Raw genomic sequence first — 18,076 nt, forward strand, 5'->3', positions numbered from 1 at the left:
TGACTACTGCACCTGCTTACTGTATTTAGAAACAGTTAACAAATTATCTAAAATAGCCAGTAGGCTTACAAAAAGGTAACATGAATCTGTTGGGGTTCCTGTAAAGGTAATAGTTTAATTGGTTTACACAGACAAATATCATAGCCTTAGTCTTTAGTAACTGTGGTTAGGCTACTGTATAGCCTACTAACAGCCCTACCTAACAAGCTACTAATAGACCTACTACTACTACTACTATAATAAGTGAGGTAAAGTGAGCTGTAGTTTAAGATGTGTAACCTAAACATATTCAGCACTGCAGTGTTTACTCAAATATTACTATCCCAACCACACATTTCATTGCACTGGCCAAGCCAATTGTAGCTAAAACCTTCCATGTAGGCCATTTTGTTGTCTCCTTTTTGCTTTCAGGTTGATCAAGAAAACCATCAAGCCAATATAACCGTGATTGTGCGCTACCAAGAACTCAACCGAAATTTTCCCGGCTGTTCACAGCTGTAAAGGTGTGTCAGACTGAAACGCATATTACGTCATGCCTACCTGAGTTTCGGGAAGGAAAGGAGGAATACTGTGGCTTGTTGGCCGCTGTCACTTCGGTCACAGTGTTGCAACGCTACAAACACTTAGGATTCAGCTCTTCGGGTTTAGATTAAGCGTAAACATTGGGAACGGCTAAATTCCAACTAAATAACCTACACATTTTCATGTTGGAGTGTACTTAGGACTAGTTACCGGATTGAAATAGAGTGCTTCCTGGTCTGCGACGACTTCAGGTAAATTATGTTGCGTGTGCGGGGTTGCAGGTGTTACGCCGACAGAAAACTTTCTATTTTGTCTGCTGCTGCGTGTGAAGCCATGCTCTGAGCATTATTTGTTTTATATAGGCTAGGTTTCTTTATGATTTCAACAGCTTGTGTGTGGGTACTTCATTTAATACGCCCATAACAAATACAAATATTTTAACCGAACGCTTGTTTGAACACTAGCATGGCGTTCTTTGAGTTGAGTAGGCCCAATGAATTACCTAGCCTAAGTTTTACCTTGACTTCTAAATACATTTGCTGAGTATTGTAGGTAGGTTTTTTCAGACTACATAGGTCAGCAGTTGGTAACTAGCATAGCATGGGCCTTTTGGTAAAGTTGCGACAGTTAGGCCTCAAACTGATTATATTCATCCGACATAAGTCGTATAATTTCTTAGCAACAAACAGGTAGGCTGTGACAAACCTATGGCCAATTGTAGTTGTGCCACAGTAACCCAAGACTGGGCAAATCTCTTCAGAAAAAGCCAGTCGTCACTCATTAGAGTGAGCCAGAATGCAATTAGTTCCCTAGGTTACTCTCTGTAGGTCATCTGTATTAAAAGCTGATGCGGAAAGGTGTGTGAGTGAGAGGCCGACTGGATGGTTGCAATATGAAGAGAGAGGATCAAATTTACATCTAAGTCTGTTGTTTACTCAGACATGCAGTCTGACGTCAAGTGGGGTTGTCTGCGTGGCGAATGTTTGATAGCTAAATGTACAGTTCTGGCTTGTTTAGTGTTGTTTTTCAGACTGCAGTCTATTTTTGTGTCAGACCTCCACTCTGTCCGAAGGGGGCATCTTTGTCTGTAGCCTAATGGAAAGTTTCAAAGTTGTCTGTTAGACAGTAATGTGCTCTTTCCTCTGAGGAGATTACATGTTAGCCTAACATGATTTCCACAAACATACGTGTGACAACTTCATAGCCTAGGACAATGTAAAAGCTGTAGTATTGGCAACCAATATCCACCAACTGGTTTGATTATATAAGAGTTTTGTGGTACACTTTCAGTCTACTCAAAGACACTTTCCATAAAAAACACTGATAAACAATAACATCCTAATATTTAATATTTTCCTCCTCATTGTCTGTTCTTCCTCCACATAGGTGTACTATGTTTTCATGTTGTTGAATTGCATCTCTTTTTGTTAGTAAATCTGCATTACTGTGTAGGATGTCAAACATTTACAGCAGCCTAAAAGCATTAGAGCTTCATTAGAACTTCGTCCACTGCAGTACTTAATTATTCATATGGCCCCTCGTGTTCATAGATCCAGCTTCACACCTGTTGTGATGTGGTTTTCCTGAGCGCAGGTGGACATGTCCGGTCAGCCACGGCGTGTGCGGCTGAAGCCCTGGCTTGTGGCCCAGGTGGACAGTGGCAACTACCCTGGTCTGGTGTGGCTGGACCGTGAGATCAGACGCTTCCAGATCCCCTGGAAGCATGCCACCCGCCACACCCCCCAACATGAGGAGGAGAACACCATCTTTAAGGTGAGGCCTGGCACCGTGGCACGCTACAATGTTGTGATGAGGGTGTGTATCCCAGTGTTTCCAAATCTCAGTTGAGTGGGGATGGTGATGGGCTAGTCTTTGAAAATAAGTATTCTTCATGCTTTTTACAGCGTAGTGATCCAAGTAGAACCTTCTCCACAGAAAAACTTTGGGGGAACAGCTTCAGAATGTAATATTGTTCAACAGTTATTGTTGAACAGCTCATGACCTAGAAACTATTCATCCAGGGATTCGTAGAAAGTGGTCCTTTAACAGAGACGAGTGAAAGAGATCCTACAGTACCTCTGACAGCATTGTTGTTTTCTAAATGTGGAGATGTATGTATGTATGTATGATGTATGTATGTATGAGACTGTATGTATGGAGTCTAGGTTTAATCCATGTCTTTATGCACTGAGATAGAGGGTTGATGAGATATATATATATATATATATGTTTTTATATTATATATATACTGTGTGTGTATGTATGTATATATATATATAAAATTGTACTCTGTAGGCCTATATCAGAGGTAAACATGTGTTCTGTATGTGCGGGTTGGCAGGCCTGGGCGGTCGAGACCGGAAAGTTCCAGGAAGGCGTGGATGAGCCGGACCCCGCCAAATGGAAGGCACAGCTGCGGTGTGCCCTTAACAAAAGCCGTGAATTCAACCTTATCTACGATGGCACCAAAGAGGTGCCCATGAACCCACTCAAGATCTACAATGTCTGTGACATTCCACAGCCTCTTAGCAACCCCGGTAAGGAGTGCCATTGTGATAGTAAACAGGCAAACGCAACAAAAATTGAATTGTGATTTATATTGGATTCATACCCCAACTTCACACTGAGCTGGTCTTGCATACTGAGGTTGCTTCAGTAGAATACCATCACATGAGTCATGCTACAGACAGTGCTGTTTTGAGATACAAATGAGTTCATATGACTGTGTTTGTTTTATAGACTGAAGATGTTCCAAAATCACTGTCATGTTTAGATTATACTGTATTTGATATATCTGTACATGAACTGATTTCAAGTTCAGAGTGCTGACTCATTCAGAAAAGCAACATTACGAAGATATTTGTAATATGCAGCCCCAGGTATAGTGGTAACTGGAAACATGACTGACACAGCTCCATGCAGCCACAAATCACATATCAAACAAGATAAACTGGTTATTTATCTGTTTTGTTTAGTATGTAACAGTCATTGGAAACATACCATGACATGAAGGCCCACAAATGCTTCCAAAACATCTTTGGCCTGGTTTCAGAACGGCGTATGCTGTCTTTTAAAGTAACAAGCACAGAGGTCTGCTTTTGATATCTGATTGCCCTGCTTTTACATACGGCAGTAGCAGTCATGTCAAGAGCCACGAGTGGAACAGCGATCTCGCCTCATACACAAATGCAAATAATATTGAGTGTATTGTTTATTATATAAACCTTAATTTAATCTTTTATCTTAATTATATTTGTTTGTGCACTCCAGATGGTTTTCCCCGGCATGTCCTGAACTTGTATGCTTTTCATAACCACATTCGTTCCTGTCTGGAAGGACAAGACACTTTAGAAGTGTTTTAGGTCCGTTATTGGGAGGCTGCATTATTCTTTCACACAGTGACCTTTGAACTCTGTGGGGTTTATCTGCAGGTTCCACAGGCTCTGTGCCTTGGGAGGATGATGCTGATGAAGATGAGGAGGATGTTGCAGACACCCCAGAACCCCCTCCACCCTACCCTAAACAGAATGGTATGGAATGAACACACACACACACCCACCCAAGAGAACCCACTTTATTTTTATTTAAACTTCAGATCTTTTTATTATGGTACTATGCTTGTTTGTTGTCACTGTTTTCTTAGCCTCATTATGTCTCTCAACAGGCAGTAACCAGTATATATATATATATATATATATATATATATATATATATATATATATATATACACACACACACACACACACACACACACACACACACGTGAAATTGAAATAAAAGTGAAGTTTGCCTACTTATCTACTTACTTACTTTCCTTCACCGTCAGGCACAAGCTCCTCCCCCCTGTGTCCTCCCGTCTGGACGCCTCCAGGGTCCGTGTCCCCCATGCAGCCGCCCAGTTGCCCCCCTTTCAAAGAGGAGCCGGTGGAGATGGACGTGCAGCCCTCGCCCCTGAACATGCACCCCCCTCCCATAGCGATGCCCCCGCCCTCTCTGCCTGACGCCATGATGTTTCAGACCCCGGAGACGTGGATCAGCTCCCTGCCCAGTGAGTTGTCACACATCCTCTCAATCTCCATTGCCCTCATCATGTCCTAGATTACATGTAATCATTTCAAATATACAATTCTACTGCACTTCCTTTGTATGGGTGAGTTATATGCACAATATACGTGGAGTGCATTTTGTGTATGTTCGCAAATTGGCCTCCCACAAATCTCTGCATTTCCAGTGTTGCTTCATTCTGCCATTCTGATGTCTGGTATGAATTATTGTAGAAATGTTGTGTGTGAACAGTGTGTGAAAACGGTATATGTAATTTCATTTAGAAACAGGAAATCCAAATCCAATACAAAAAGACTATTTTGAATACATATTCACTATTTCAAGTTGAAATTAATTTTGACTTTACTTTGAAGAAATGAAAAAGTACTTTTTTTGGCCAATACTGATACACTCTAAATGCTATATACTTTATATACTCCAGATTGAGTCATGAGGGTAATGATAGTCCATCTTCATCATCTAATCTCTCTCCTCCCAGTGACTGACCTGGAGGTGTGTTTCCGCTACCGGGGCAAAGAGGTGTGCCCAACCTTCACTGTGAGCAACCCGCTGGGCTGCCGCCTCTTCTACGGTGACCTGGGCCCCATGGTGAACCAGGAGGAGCTGTTCGGGCCTGTGAGCCTGGAGCAGCTGCGCTTCCCCGCCAGTGAACACATCACCAACGAGAAGCAGCGGCTCTTCACCAGTCGCCTGCTCGACGTCATGGACCGCGGCCTCATCCTGGAGGTCAGCGGCCACGACATCTACGCCGTGCGCCTCTGCCAGTGCAAGGTGTACTGGTCGGGGCCGTGCGCGCCCAACCCCGCCGCGCCCAACCTCATTGAGCGCCAGCGCAAGGTCAAGCTCTTCTGCCTGGAGTCCTTCCTCGGTGGTGAGTGCTAGCTGACGGCAGGGGGGGTTCAGGATGGGGTTATACATATGACTCTAGAACCCTTTTAGACCAAGGACCTGGGTAGGACCAGGGTTTTTTGACCAGGTGGTGGCAGTTTAGTTAGGACCTAGGTCACAACCAGGGACAACATTTGATGCAGTTTGTATATTTATTTTTTAGGCTTTATATCAGTCATAATCTGGACCCACATCTGGAGTTATATTGCATTGTTTTTAGAGTTATGAAGTGCATATGTTAGCAACATTATATTTTACATTACATGGTCATGCGATCAACCTTGGTTCAACCAGTTGAAGACGTGAATCGATCCTTTCATACTAAATGCATACTAAAAATCAACACAGATTTAACATGACATCACGACTACAAAATGGGGAAATTACAATGATTCAAAATGGCTGTTGTATCATTTGTACTAATAGTACTTTTTGTGGTCATCACTCACACTTGAGTTTGTTCTTTGGAGGTATATAATAATGTCAGAGAGATCTATGTAATCAGATTCACTATTTGTGGCCGACAGTTCGCACATAACCTTCAGTGTGTGTGTGTGTGTGTGTGTGTGTGTGTGTGTGTGTGTGTGTGTGTGTGTGTCTCTCTTTATGTGTGTGTGTGTGTGTGTGTGTGTGTGTGTGTGTGTGTGTGTGTGTGTGTGTGCAGGTGTGATTGCCCACCAGCGGGGCATATCTGCCAGCCCGCCATGTTTTGACATCAACCTGTGTTTTGGAGAGGAGTGGCCTGATGGCAGACCAAATGAGAGGAAGCTGATCATGGTGCAGGTAAGCCCACAACACTCACAGCCCATCCCTTCACAATCAGGCATATCAGAAACCAACAACAGGAAGACATGGAATTGTCTAGAAATATTAACCACACTCAATAAAACATATAAATACAATGTTTTTTGAGTTTTGGTCGCATGCTTCATGAACTGAATTAAGAGATCTATGTCCGTCTAATGTCTCCATGCTCACACAAATGATTTAGTGTATTTGTAGAAAATAATATGCAATTATGATATGGATTAATGCTCATATACCTAGTGTTTATTGATTTGTAACACTCTGCGATATTTTGGCTGAACTAAAGTATTGACTTGCGGTTCAACATGCTTGCCATATAAAGGTATAGCCATGGGTACGTGACTATGCATTTGGCAGATCTCCTTGGTGCAGACCAGTAAAGCGCAGCTGGCAATCATCCTGTTTTCTTAAGTGAACTTTTGAACATACATCATGAAATGTCCTGGAGAGCTGGGTATAAATAGTTCTCTCTATCTGTCCCGTGTCGCTGTGATGTAACTCTTCCTCTCTCCTCCGTGCTCAGATTGTTCCAGTGGTGGCGCGCATGATCAGCGAGATGTTCTCTGGGGACAGCACTCGCTCCTTTGACAGTGGCAGCGTGCGCCTGCAGATATCCATCCCCGACATCAAGGACAACATCGTGTCGCACCTCAAGCAGCTCTACAGCCTGCTGCAGACCCACCAGCCCCCCGGGGAGGGCTGGACAATGTCCCCTGGAAGCGGCATGCAGCTCCCCCCCACTCTGCAGGCCCAGTAGGACCCAGTAGACCCACCTACACACACACACACACACACACACACACACACACGCACACGTGTACACACCACCCCAATGTAAACACAGACAAAGTAGGGTGCGTTCTACTGAGTGCCTTGTGTCATAAGATGTCAGCACTGTGAGACTGTGGTCTGCTTTGAAAAGAGTACTTTGATTTGTGAAATAGGATTCTCTACAGTGACTGTTCTCTATTAGCAATGCTATGCTTCCGTTAGCTTGAACATCTCATGCATATTGGGGGCCCCATTTGTGTATTGTGACTAAGCTGATTTCAGCTTTTTTTTTAAGACAGAGAAATGTGGTTGTGGAAGTCTGCAGCAGAGCTAGTTGCCTTATAATCTAGTGCAGCGCTAGAAAGCATCAAGGGTCAAAGTCCTGCATATTACGAGGTCACTTTTTAAACTGTAAATCATTTACCATCCCTGGTGTCCATTCGGGTGCATTTAGCCGTGAGATTCCAGTGACCTTTACCTTTCACACTGAATCTTGATCTAATACTCGAATGCCAGATATGCCGCGTATAAACCAGTATCTTCACTTTTAGTCATTGGTGTTTGCCTTGCAGGCCGAACTCTGGGTGACGACAGAGAAAGTAGACTAATAGCTTTTTAATATATATTTCTCTCTGGAGATGTGTCACTCTGGTCCTTTTAAGTGAACTGGAGATGTACAGAGCTTTTTCTTTATTTCTTGTGTGCAATTTTATCCTTGTGCTGGTTATGTGGAGCACAACCCTGATGGGCATAGCAAAGTCTCGTAAATTAACGCTCTAAAGCTGTTTATGGGAATTGTAAAACTAGTTTCCATTTTATACTTCAAGTGACAAGTCTGATGGTTAATTTGTAGAATAATTGTTTTCATTGATGGGAAACTGATGATAATTGTAAAAAAAAAAACTTGTGTTAATGTAATCTGAACAAACAGAATGAATAGTAAGCATAGATTATTGGGATAACTGCACTTTTTAAATGTTTTTGCTAGTTGTGAATCCACAGCTTTTATTACGTAACTGTATGTACCTGATCACTTTTATCAAATAAAAACTAGCAGAGGAAAAGACTTTGAGTAACTCACTGTGGTGCCAGCAATTCCTGATAGTCGACATTAAAATAAACAACACAACACAATATTATATAAAATATTTAATGAATAATCTGGAAATGTTCCATTTGAATTTATATTACCACAAGTTAAATCCACTTTCAAGTTTCAAATAATACTAAATAGCTTCACTATAAAAACATGTAATTGGATACATTAGATGTGCTAAGTGCATCTGTACAAACTTAAAAGTAAATAAAAAAATGTTTCATAGCTTAGACTGCTTTCTCCAGTTGGTCTATTGTCATATGGGTCTAAAGCACTTTGGATACTCTAGTGAGGTCACTTCCTGTATGCATCTCTCTGCAAAGTTCTCCATGATCTGATACAGCTTCTCCAGCTCCTCTTTGTTCATTGGATGATGGAACCACAAGAAGGTCATGGCAACCAGGAACAGGATCAGTACGAACAGACAGAAGGCAGCCCGAAGGATGTGGCACCTCTTAGTGGAGAGCAATGGAGAACCAAGAGAGAGAAATGTAAACACTGATTGTTAAAGGTTAACTGCTTTAACCATGATCGCCAAGGTATTTATAAGGATGGAGATGCATATTTTTGTTTTACTGAGATTGACAAATGTTACATGTATGTAAAGTATATTCATCAACGATAACTTTGGTGACTAAATCTGGAGAGTAGGGCCTGTAGTGGTAATTCATTGTTTACTATTAACCAAAATAGTGGTTTAGGTTTTATACAGTGATGGCTAAAGAGATGGCATTGGAATATTATGATGACATAAACATATTTACTACTGACCATCCCCCTTTTGTTCCGAGCTGTCCCCTGTTGTGGGGCTCTAAGCCCTGGGTGAGAGTTGTGATCTGTAGTGGAGAGCTCTGGTACTACCATAGTATTCTGTGGAGAAGAGTAAACTTGCCAAATTCAATGGAATGCACAAGGCAATGAATTACAAGGCAATTATCATGTGCTGTTAAAGACTACTGCAACGCCCTCCTAACGGGCCTGCCGGCTTGCGTGGTGAAACCACTACAGATGATCCAGAACGCGGCGGCGCGTCTGGTGTTCAACCAACCGAAAAGGGCACACGTCACCCCGCTACTCATCGAGCTCCACTGGCTGCCAGTAGCTGCTCGCATTAAGTTCAAGTCACTTATGCTTGCCTACAGAGTGCTTACTGGTTCTGCTCCCACCTACCTAAATGCTCTTGTAAGGGCAAATGTTACACCCAGGACGCTGCGCTCGTCTAGTGAGCGTCGTTTGGCACTGCCGTCCGTGCAAGCACGGCAATCCAGACTATTTTCATTTGTAGTTCCACGTTGGTGGAACGAACTGCCTAGTACTACCAGAGCAGGGGCGTCCCTCTCTACCTTCAAGAAGCTTTTGAAGACCCAACTCTTCAGAGAGCACCTCCCCTCCTAACTGGCACCTGACTAGCGCTTAACTTGCACTTCAGCAGTTACATTCCTGCACTTCTTTTTCCTCTTTTCTAGGTTGTTGTTTTTCTAATTCTCATGTAAAGTAGTATTTATTGTTACACCATGCTTTTTTATTGCTCTTGACTGTTCTCTCCCTTGTACGTCGCTTTGGACAAAAGCGTCTGCTAAATGACTAAATGTAAATGTAAATGTAAAGGGCTCATGAAGTCTATTTATAAAGAAACTGTTGTTAAGGAATTGATTAGCAGTCTTACAATGCTACACAGATTCATTCATATATTCATTTTAATATTTAGTAAGTTAAATATATGTTTTGTAAAATGGATTGCATATGAGTTCATGGAAATAGAATTAGCCAGCTCACCTGTCTCCCTCCATGGCACGGAGCTTGGTCTGTGCTTTGGTGGCCACTAATTGAAACTGGGGCTGTTGAAGAATTCTGATCTGGAAGGAGAACCATCAGTCCATCGTTTATGTGTGAAACAAAGTACAAAATGTCAGCTGGTAAGTAAACATAAAGAGGTGAAGAGAGCTAATATATCCATTATTTTAGGCCATTTATGGCATTCTTTTCTGTCCCTTTGCAGAAGGGATATTTTGGAATGAAAATGACCAGAATTGATTTAGGGCTATGATTCCCCATATTTAAATTACTGGGATTAGTCAAATGTAACCCAAATTAAACAAAAGTGAATTAACTGCTAATGAGGTAAAAAAAAACCTACAATCATCACGAGTGAACCAATGAGTAAATGACTACAACCTGATACTCTCCATCCTGGAATGAGACTCAGATGATGTGAAACCTTTGAGAGCCCTACCCTTGTTATAAGCACAGGGCTGGTCCTGCTCCAGGGACGTGGCATGGTGGTGCAGACTGGTGTACTGATCTTGCAGCTGCAGCAGATTCTCCTGCAGAACCTTCTCGTGGAGCGCTGACTTCTGACAAAGGATGGAAAATGGGCGTACCTTTATTAGATTTGTTGCAATATCAAGTAATTTGCAATTCTGTTTGTTTGTTCGGATGGACTGACTGTCTGATTGATTGATTAATGGATAGATGGATGGATTGATTTCAAAGCTACAGTGGTTTGCTCAAGTAAAGTAAGCAGTAGGCGTCATCTGTATCTTCACTGTTGATCACTTTGAGATCAGAAGCTAAGGAGCCACAAGAGTATCTGAAAGCTTTTACACCACCCAGGGGGCCAGTCATCAGCTCTAGCCCACGGGTTTGAAAAGGCTAGTCTCTCATACCTCCAGCTGGCCCTGCAGGCTGTGTATCTGGTCAGAGCTCTGATGTAAGGACACTCTCAGCTGGGCACACGCCGATCCCTGCTCCTCATGGAGCTGCCGCCAGTGATTTGACTCCTCCTGGACTCTCTCCAACGCCCTCTAGTGGAAACGGGTAACACAGCAACCCACAGTCAGGACATGAGCAGAGTGTCCAAAAAGTTACCAACAACAGAAAACACCAGGCTGGAAGGTTTATTAGTGTCTGAATCTTATGGGACAGTAGATGACAGTTGAAATTAGGTTCTAAAGGCTATTGGCCTCTTTTTTCCCTCAAATAGGTGAACATAATCGCAAGTTTCACTTTTCTGAATTGGTCCAGTCTTTTGAGGTTTCATAGATCTATAGCATACAGCATACAGCCTACTCATTTTGCACTGGTCCATTTTATTATCATGAAACACAAATGCCAGGAGAAGACATGGTCAGCTTTATCTATATGAAATGTGTAAAGTGATACAGATATGACAGACTGACACCCCTCACCTCTAGGCTAAACACCCTTTCCACGGCCTGTGTCTTCTCCTCTGTGATCCTCTGCAGGCAGGCCACCGTCCTCTCCTCCTCCAGACGGAACTGCTCCTCCATCATCATCAGCAGCCTCTTCCCCTCGTCCTTAGAAAACCTCTGAGAGATGCACAACGAGACCGTGATGCACAACGGGACTCTGAAGCACATCGACGTCCATAGCTACTCATTTTGCTTTTCAGCTGGGAGGGAGTTATTTTCAAAGGAAAGGCAAAAACATCCAAAATATGGGCACCAAAAAAATGTCTAAGCCTCATTAACCCTCTGTGCTGACACCCTTTTAACTCACTCATGGAGGACACAAGATGTGGAACGCTAAAAGGCATACTTATATTTTGAATTGGTCTGAGCGGCCAACAACTATCGACTTCAGCATCAAACTGTTTGTGGTGGAGTTGACCTACAACCTTCCCCTTCCTCAAACACAGTCCTGTGCCCTGCCTGTGCCTGCAGGGGAGGGGCATTCTGAAGGCCAGCAGGTGGCAGCAGGGGCATGTGAAGCTAATCATCCACCCCTGTAGAGGTGCAGAAGTCTAACGCTAGGTCTGTCTATAAACCACTGAGCTACATAATATATAATTCACTTAATATGGGAAAGAGACTCTTTCATGTTCCCTCTCCTCAAACACTGCCTTGCTAACTCAGAGAGCATTATCACAGAGAGTGCTGAGTAAAATGGGCCCCTTTAGGGTTTAGAAGAGGAATATCACTTCAGTGAGTGAACACTATCTTAGACATTATTCTAAACATATCTCTCATACTGTTGTTCTCAAACACAACCTCTTGTCAAACCCTGTTAAAAACGATAGTGATAATACACTGAGGTCCAATGTCTAATTGTAAGTACATAGGAAGGATTGGTCAAGAGGGCAGCCATTATAGGCTGAACAGTATGGATATAAGGATGTACAGATAAGACAACGTGGTGTGTGCAGGGATGGGACCATGATTATGTCTTATCATGTGTGCAAATGGGACACACCTGGACGCACACCTGTAGCTGAGACTCAAGAGCACCAATTTTACAGTTCATCAGGTCTTCCTTAAAGCATGCCTAGAGGAGAGAGAGAGAGAGAGAGAGAGAGAGAGAGAGAGAGAGAGAGGAAGGAGAGGGAGAGAAAGATTGAGATAGACAGAGGAAGAAAAGACATGTAAAATCTTCTTTTAATGTCAAATCAATCCTGCAATTCCAAATTGCTTGAAGTTAGCACAAGCTAGGGGAAAAGGCTACAAACTCTATCAAGCCTGTCACTCCTCCCTCAGTATGCTTCACTTACATGTTTGCCATATTAAGGCCATAACTACTGACTGGCATTTAGTCAAATCTTTAACTGAGAGTGAATGGGTAATACAGTGGGGAAAATAAGTATTTGAACCCCTGCCGATTTCGCAAGTTTGGCCACTTGCAAAGAAATGTGTGATCTATAATTGTAATGGTAGGTGTATTCTAACAGTGAGAAATAGAATATCAACAAACAAATCCAGAAAACTGCATTTTATAACATTTATGACTTTATTTGTATTTGATGCAGAAAATAAGTATTTGAACCCCCAAGCAAACAGCAAGAATTCTGGCTCCCAATGACCAGTTGCCCAAGAAGCACACAGATTAGTCCTCATTAGGCCTAACAAGGTACACCTGATCTCAACTGGTGACGTGTATAAAAGAAACCTGTCCAAAGAATCATACTTCACACCTTCAACCTCACCACCATGGGCAAGACCAAAGAGTTGACCAAGGACGTCAGAGATAAGATTGTAGACCTGCACAAGGCTGGAATGGGTTACAAAACCATCGGCAAGCAGCTTGGTGAGAAGCAGACAACTATTGGTGCGATTATTTGTTAATGGAAGCAACACCAAACAACTGTCAATCGCTCTAGGTCTGGGGCTCCATGCAAGATATCCCCTCGTGCGGTATCGGTGATCATCCGAAAGGTGCAGAATAACCCCAGAACTACACAGGGGGAGCTTGTGAATGATCTCAAGGCAGCTGGGACCACAGTCACCAAGAAAACCATTGGCAACACACTACGTCGTAATGGTTTGAAGTACTGCAGCACTCGCAAGGTCCCCCTGCTCAAGGAAGCACATGTACAGGGCCGTCTGAAGTTTGCCAATGAACACTTAAATGATTCTAAGGAGGATTGGGAGACAGGATGTGGTCAGATGAGACCAAAATCAAGCTCTTTGGCATCAACTCGACTTGCCGCGTTTGGAGGGGGAAGAATGCTGAATATGTATCCCTACCGTCAAGCATGGAAGTGGAAACATTATGCTTTGGGGCTGTTTCTCTGCCAAGGGTACAGGACGACTCCACTGCATCGAGGGGACTATGGATGGGGCCATGTAACATGGAATATTGGGCTTGAACCTCATTCCCTCATTCCCTCCCATTGAAAACGCAACCTTAAGGATTTGGAGAGGATCTGCAAAGAGGAGTGGACCAAAATCCCTCCTGAGATGTGTGTAAACCTGGTGACCAACTACAAGAAAAGTCTGATGTCTGTGCTTGCCAACAAGGGTTATTCCACCAAGTAGACCAAGTCATGTTTTGCTAGGGGTTCAAATACTTATTTTCTGCATCAAATACAAATAAAGTCATAAATGTTATAAAATGCAGTTTTCTAGATTTGTTTGTTGATATTCTATTTCTCACTGTTAAAATACACCTACCATTACAATTATAGATCACACATTTCTTTGCAAGTGGCCAAACTTGCGAAATCGGCAGGGGTTCAAATACTTATTTTCCCCACTGTATATATATAGGGTAGCCTTTAATGATATTGATGGGTTTGAAATTAGAGAGCCAATGGCAGTCACAGTGGCAATGATTTTTCATAGAGAATACACTTAAATGATAACTTTTGGCAACAATGGCATCTCTTCTCTCTTTCTCTCTCTGTTTCTCTCTCTGAGTGTGTGTCTGTGTGCAGTGCAACAGGATGTAGCACGTAGCATTTCACTTTGACTTATAGCATGATGCTGAGAATGCATCTGTCTGAAACCACATATTTCCTTCAAACAAGGCCTGAGCTGACAGACAGTTTCGGTTTGAGCTCTGCAAGGGGCCTGATAACAGTCTATCCAACAACTGAGTCCCCCTTAAGCCCTGGCTATGTGCCAGTTAGACAACACACAATGTTTGCCGTGTTTAACATAAGACTTTAAGGACCTTTAATCCATAGTACAATGTAATGCAGCATATACTTAGCATGTGTGTGTGCATGTGCATTCATGCATGGCAGACATGAATGTCAGTGAAAAAAAGATAGAAAAAGAGAGGGAGGAGGTAAAAGGGAATGTTTGTATTTACCCTCCACATTTTGTCACAGTACAGCAGTAAGTTGGAGGTATCCCGCTGCAGGAGAGCCAGCTTCTGTTTAAGGGCCTCCTCTCTCCACAGCGCCTCCTAGAGGCCACAGACAAGAATTAAGGATTTTAAAGGATTACATTTTTTCGTAATGATTTCTATTCATAACATTTACATTTCTGGTTTAAGAGAACACTGCAAACATGCTTACCTTTAAATACTCCCCCAGCTGAATAAGATCCTACAAGAACAGAGAGCATGCGTGCGCACACACACACACACACACACACACACACACACACACACACACACACACACACACACACACACACACAAAAACACACACGCACACACACTTATGATTTCCTATCCATATCTACACCAAAAAAACTTCCATTAGCAGAATGTTGAACCAAAGCATTTCCATTCTACGTCTGAGCGTGAACAACAAATGAAACCATGGTTACAATGTAAACATGAGCCAATCCCATCTCTACAGCTGTTGCTTAACCCCCAGCTGAGGGAGAGAGAGAGAGACTCTAGTGATCAGAGGACACTCACCTCCTCCTTTATGGTTACATAACCACACCTAGGAAACACAGAAGTTGACCCAGATCAGTGTCAATATAATCAGTACATGTGTTTGAATGTATTCATGTGTGGTATGTATACACCGTACATATATAGAGTAGTAGTATTGGTAATGAGATGAAGGTATGACTCACTCTGTCTGGGAGCTAAAGTCACTCAGACTGAGGTGTCTGCTCTTTTGGTTGGTTTGAACTGTGACGGGGAAAGGAAATACATAGGCTACTCATCACAAACCCAAATGAAAAACACATTTTCAACAATTACTCCCAGAGGAAACATGATTGGTTAGGTTTTCACCAACACTTCCTTAACTAACAGTAAGTGTATACCTTCTCAAATTCCAAATATCAAACAGCTGCCATGTCATGTTGCTCTCAGGTAACTCTTCCCTCTGTTAGAGCCTTATGCTAACAAGGTATGCTTATCAAAGTTGGCTTGGCAGAAAAAGGTTCTGCATGACGTCTGAAGAGATACCGGTTAAACATGGCATTCCCAGTTAGCAGTTTCTCTGTACTTCTGAAGGGGTCTATTCGCATTTGTAAAATGTTACCAAGATGTCAAAGGGACTTGGCAAGGAACCCCTGATGAGAGTTCAAACTGGCCCCTGAGTCCCTGAGGAAACAAGCTTCTCAAATAGTGTCATCAGATACTGGACTTGTACCATCTCTTACCTCCCTCACAGGTTCTCACACCCCTCCTCTGAGGGCTCCCTCCCTCCTTAAGAGTGGCTGTGCTGGATGCTGTGTCAGGAATACTGCTTGTCATTCCTGTGTGATGCTCCTGTCCAGTATCCACTGATGACGTCCACGCTGCCTAAAAAAGTAACAGTTAAATGTACGTCAGTACAAATACTAACCTGTACATAGAGAATTGCTGTGAGGCAGTAGTTACTGAGTAAATTGAATTCCCTTCAAGATCAAATTTCTCAATCTGACATTACGTGATTACAATGAAAAGCAACTTAGTAAAATATGTCAAGAAACTTCTAGCAAGGTAAAATAATTTGTTTTCTTAAGTTAATTTAATCAATTCATTTAATTTAAAAATTATTATTTGGTAAAATGCACTAGCCTACTATATTGCACAAAATGGCAGACAGTTGCAAAAATATGTATGTTAGAGATACACTTACCTGTGCAAGTGCATTAATATCTGGCCAGGTGATCCCCAAATCCTCTGATGTTACCAGTGACTGCCTGTGGATTAACGGCACTTTCCGTCTGTTCCCCCTCAGGGTCAGTTTCTCCTTTGGAGCAGTATCCTTCGCGGGGGCGGGAAGTGATGCCTCGCTGTTAATTTGCCTCCTTTTCTGGAACTCACGTTGTCTTTTCCTCCGCATATTGCTCTTCCACTCGGACTCCTGCGGAGTGCCCGGACTGCGGCAGCTGGTGACGTTGTTGCGGTCCCGCAGGCATTCGTGTTTCGCGGCCCGGTGCTCCAGCTTTTGGTCGTAACTCTCCGTTCGAGGCGACTGCCGCTTCGTTGCATTGTCGGTATCCATTTCAAATTGATTGATGTCTCAGTTCAGAGGTAGTGTTGAATGATCATCAGTCTAGAGAGAAAAAAGAAAGTCCATTTCATTACATAGTTGGTGGAAACTTGCTTAAATGTGTGTGACCTTTAAGGTCAGAGGGGTTAAGTTATCTGAGTGAAAAAGTATCTGCACTAAGCCAACAAGGTTAGTTTTGTATTTAAATGGATCTTAGAAAGATGAAGCAACAAGTGGAGCAATTTTTTTCCCAATACATTTAAAAATATGAAAGGAAACCTATATTCAGGAAGAGAGAGACTTTTTACCAGCAACAAATAATCATTCATCTAATTACTTCAAAGCCCTAGATTCACCTGCCTGCAAGTCTTCTCACAAATAAATACTGATATGCTGTTATGCACTGAAGAAACACTAATTGCAATGAGAATACGCATCAACTATGGAATTATCTATAGCTTCTGGTGCTTAGCAGCCGTGTGTGGGCACAAGGCAGAACGACCGCCCACACAGCACTGAGAGTCAGCTCAGTACATCACTGCACTCACTATGTGCAAACCCATCAGATAAAAAGCATGGAGTTCTCTTTAAAGTAACCATACCTCTAAAGACACAGCTTTCCCAGAGTGGACGGCCTGTGAGTGACTGAATGAACGCTGTTCGCTTCAGGCCTCCACCGCTTTCAGCTGACGGCTTAAGTTCCCGCTCTCGCCCTCCCGTCTCTGGAACAGCTGCCTCAACTTCACCCAACCGCCAGCTCTGGCTGCTGTTGCTTTCAACAGGAAACAAGCGAGAGAGCGACACAACCGCAGCACATACACACACACACACACACACACACTGCGCTTCCGCCTCTGACAAGCACCAACACTTCTGTCACTTTTACAAACCAACCCTCAAGAGATGTGTCTCTCTCAGCTACAGATGACATTCGAGGTGGCGAGAAAAAAACAGGAACTGAGAGATTTCTGCTACTACTTCTGAGCCAATTGATGTTGGTTTGCCTTGAGAATTGAACAGTAAAGTAAACAATAAAGTCGTCTTTCGTCAGAAGTCACGTTTTCTGACACCAATGACTCAAGAGAAGAGTCCTTGAGACACTGCGGTGGACAAAAAGCTATTGAGCATAATATGCAGTGAAAGGGAGTTCAAGGCCTACAGTGAGCCAGTGAATAGTGAGTGTTAAATGGGTTCAGAGGTATTATAGGCCTTACTCCATGTTCTGTTTTTAGGTCACTTCCCTTTTAGTAAACCACCCTCATCACAGTCTGTGTGTGACCTGAGTAGGCTGATCTGCATAG

General features: G+C 42.9%; 2 protein-coding genes across 4 annotated transcripts; one reads left to right on the top strand and one right to left on the bottom strand.

Annotated features, from left to right (window-relative positions):
• Positions 1-531: 531 nt before the first annotated feature.
• On the top strand, positions 532-8,119 carry irf6 (interferon regulatory factor 6). 2 transcript variants are annotated; one of them, XM_031567315.2, is made up of 8 exons: positions 532-773; positions 2,073-2,295; positions 2,864-3,059; positions 3,954-4,052; positions 4,349-4,570; positions 5,066-5,458; positions 6,140-6,258; positions 6,806-8,119. In XM_031567315.2, exons 2-8 carry the CDS (start codon positions 2,122-2,124, stop codon positions 7,037-7,039), a joined length of 1,437 nt encoding a protein of 478 aa, XP_031423175.1. In that variant the 5' UTR covers positions 532-773; positions 2,073-2,121; the 3' UTR covers positions 7,040-8,119. The 2 variants fall into 2 exon arrangements, with proteins under 2 accessions (XP_031423175.1, XP_012683086.1); XM_012827632.3 differs by having other exon boundaries at positions 533-773; positions 2,116-2,295.
• Positions 8,120-8,228: 109 nt separating this feature from the next.
• On the bottom strand, positions 8,229-17,631 carry LOC105900133 (TRAF3-interacting JNK-activating modulator-like). Of its 2 annotated transcripts, none has more exons than XM_031567314.2 (14): positions 17,378-17,631; positions 16,419-16,838; positions 15,958-16,099; positions 15,421-15,478; positions 15,257-15,284; positions 14,907-14,936; positions 14,699-14,794; positions 12,362-12,433; positions 11,338-11,478; positions 10,816-10,953; positions 10,383-10,500; positions 9,926-10,005; positions 8,921-9,019; positions 8,229-8,603 (listed from the first exon to the last, which is right to left on the bottom strand). In XM_031567314.2, exons 2-14 carry the CDS (start codon positions 16,785-16,787, stop codon positions 8,406-8,408), a joined length of 1,569 nt encoding a protein of 522 aa, XP_031423174.1. In that variant the 5' UTR covers positions 16,788-16,838; positions 17,378-17,631; the 3' UTR covers positions 8,229-8,405. The 2 variants fall into 2 exon arrangements, with proteins under 2 accessions (XP_031423174.1, XP_031423173.1); XM_031567313.2 differs by having other exon boundaries at positions 10,383-10,503; positions 17,378-17,630.
• Between the last annotated feature and the right edge of the window lie 445 nt (positions 17,632-18,076).

The sequence above is a fragment of the Clupea harengus genome, chromosome 5 (assembly GCF_900700415.2).
Source record: "Clupea harengus chromosome 5, Ch_v2.0.2, whole genome shotgun sequence".
NCBI classification, from domain to species: Eukaryota; Metazoa; Chordata; class Actinopteri; order Clupeiformes; family Clupeidae; genus Clupea; species Clupea harengus.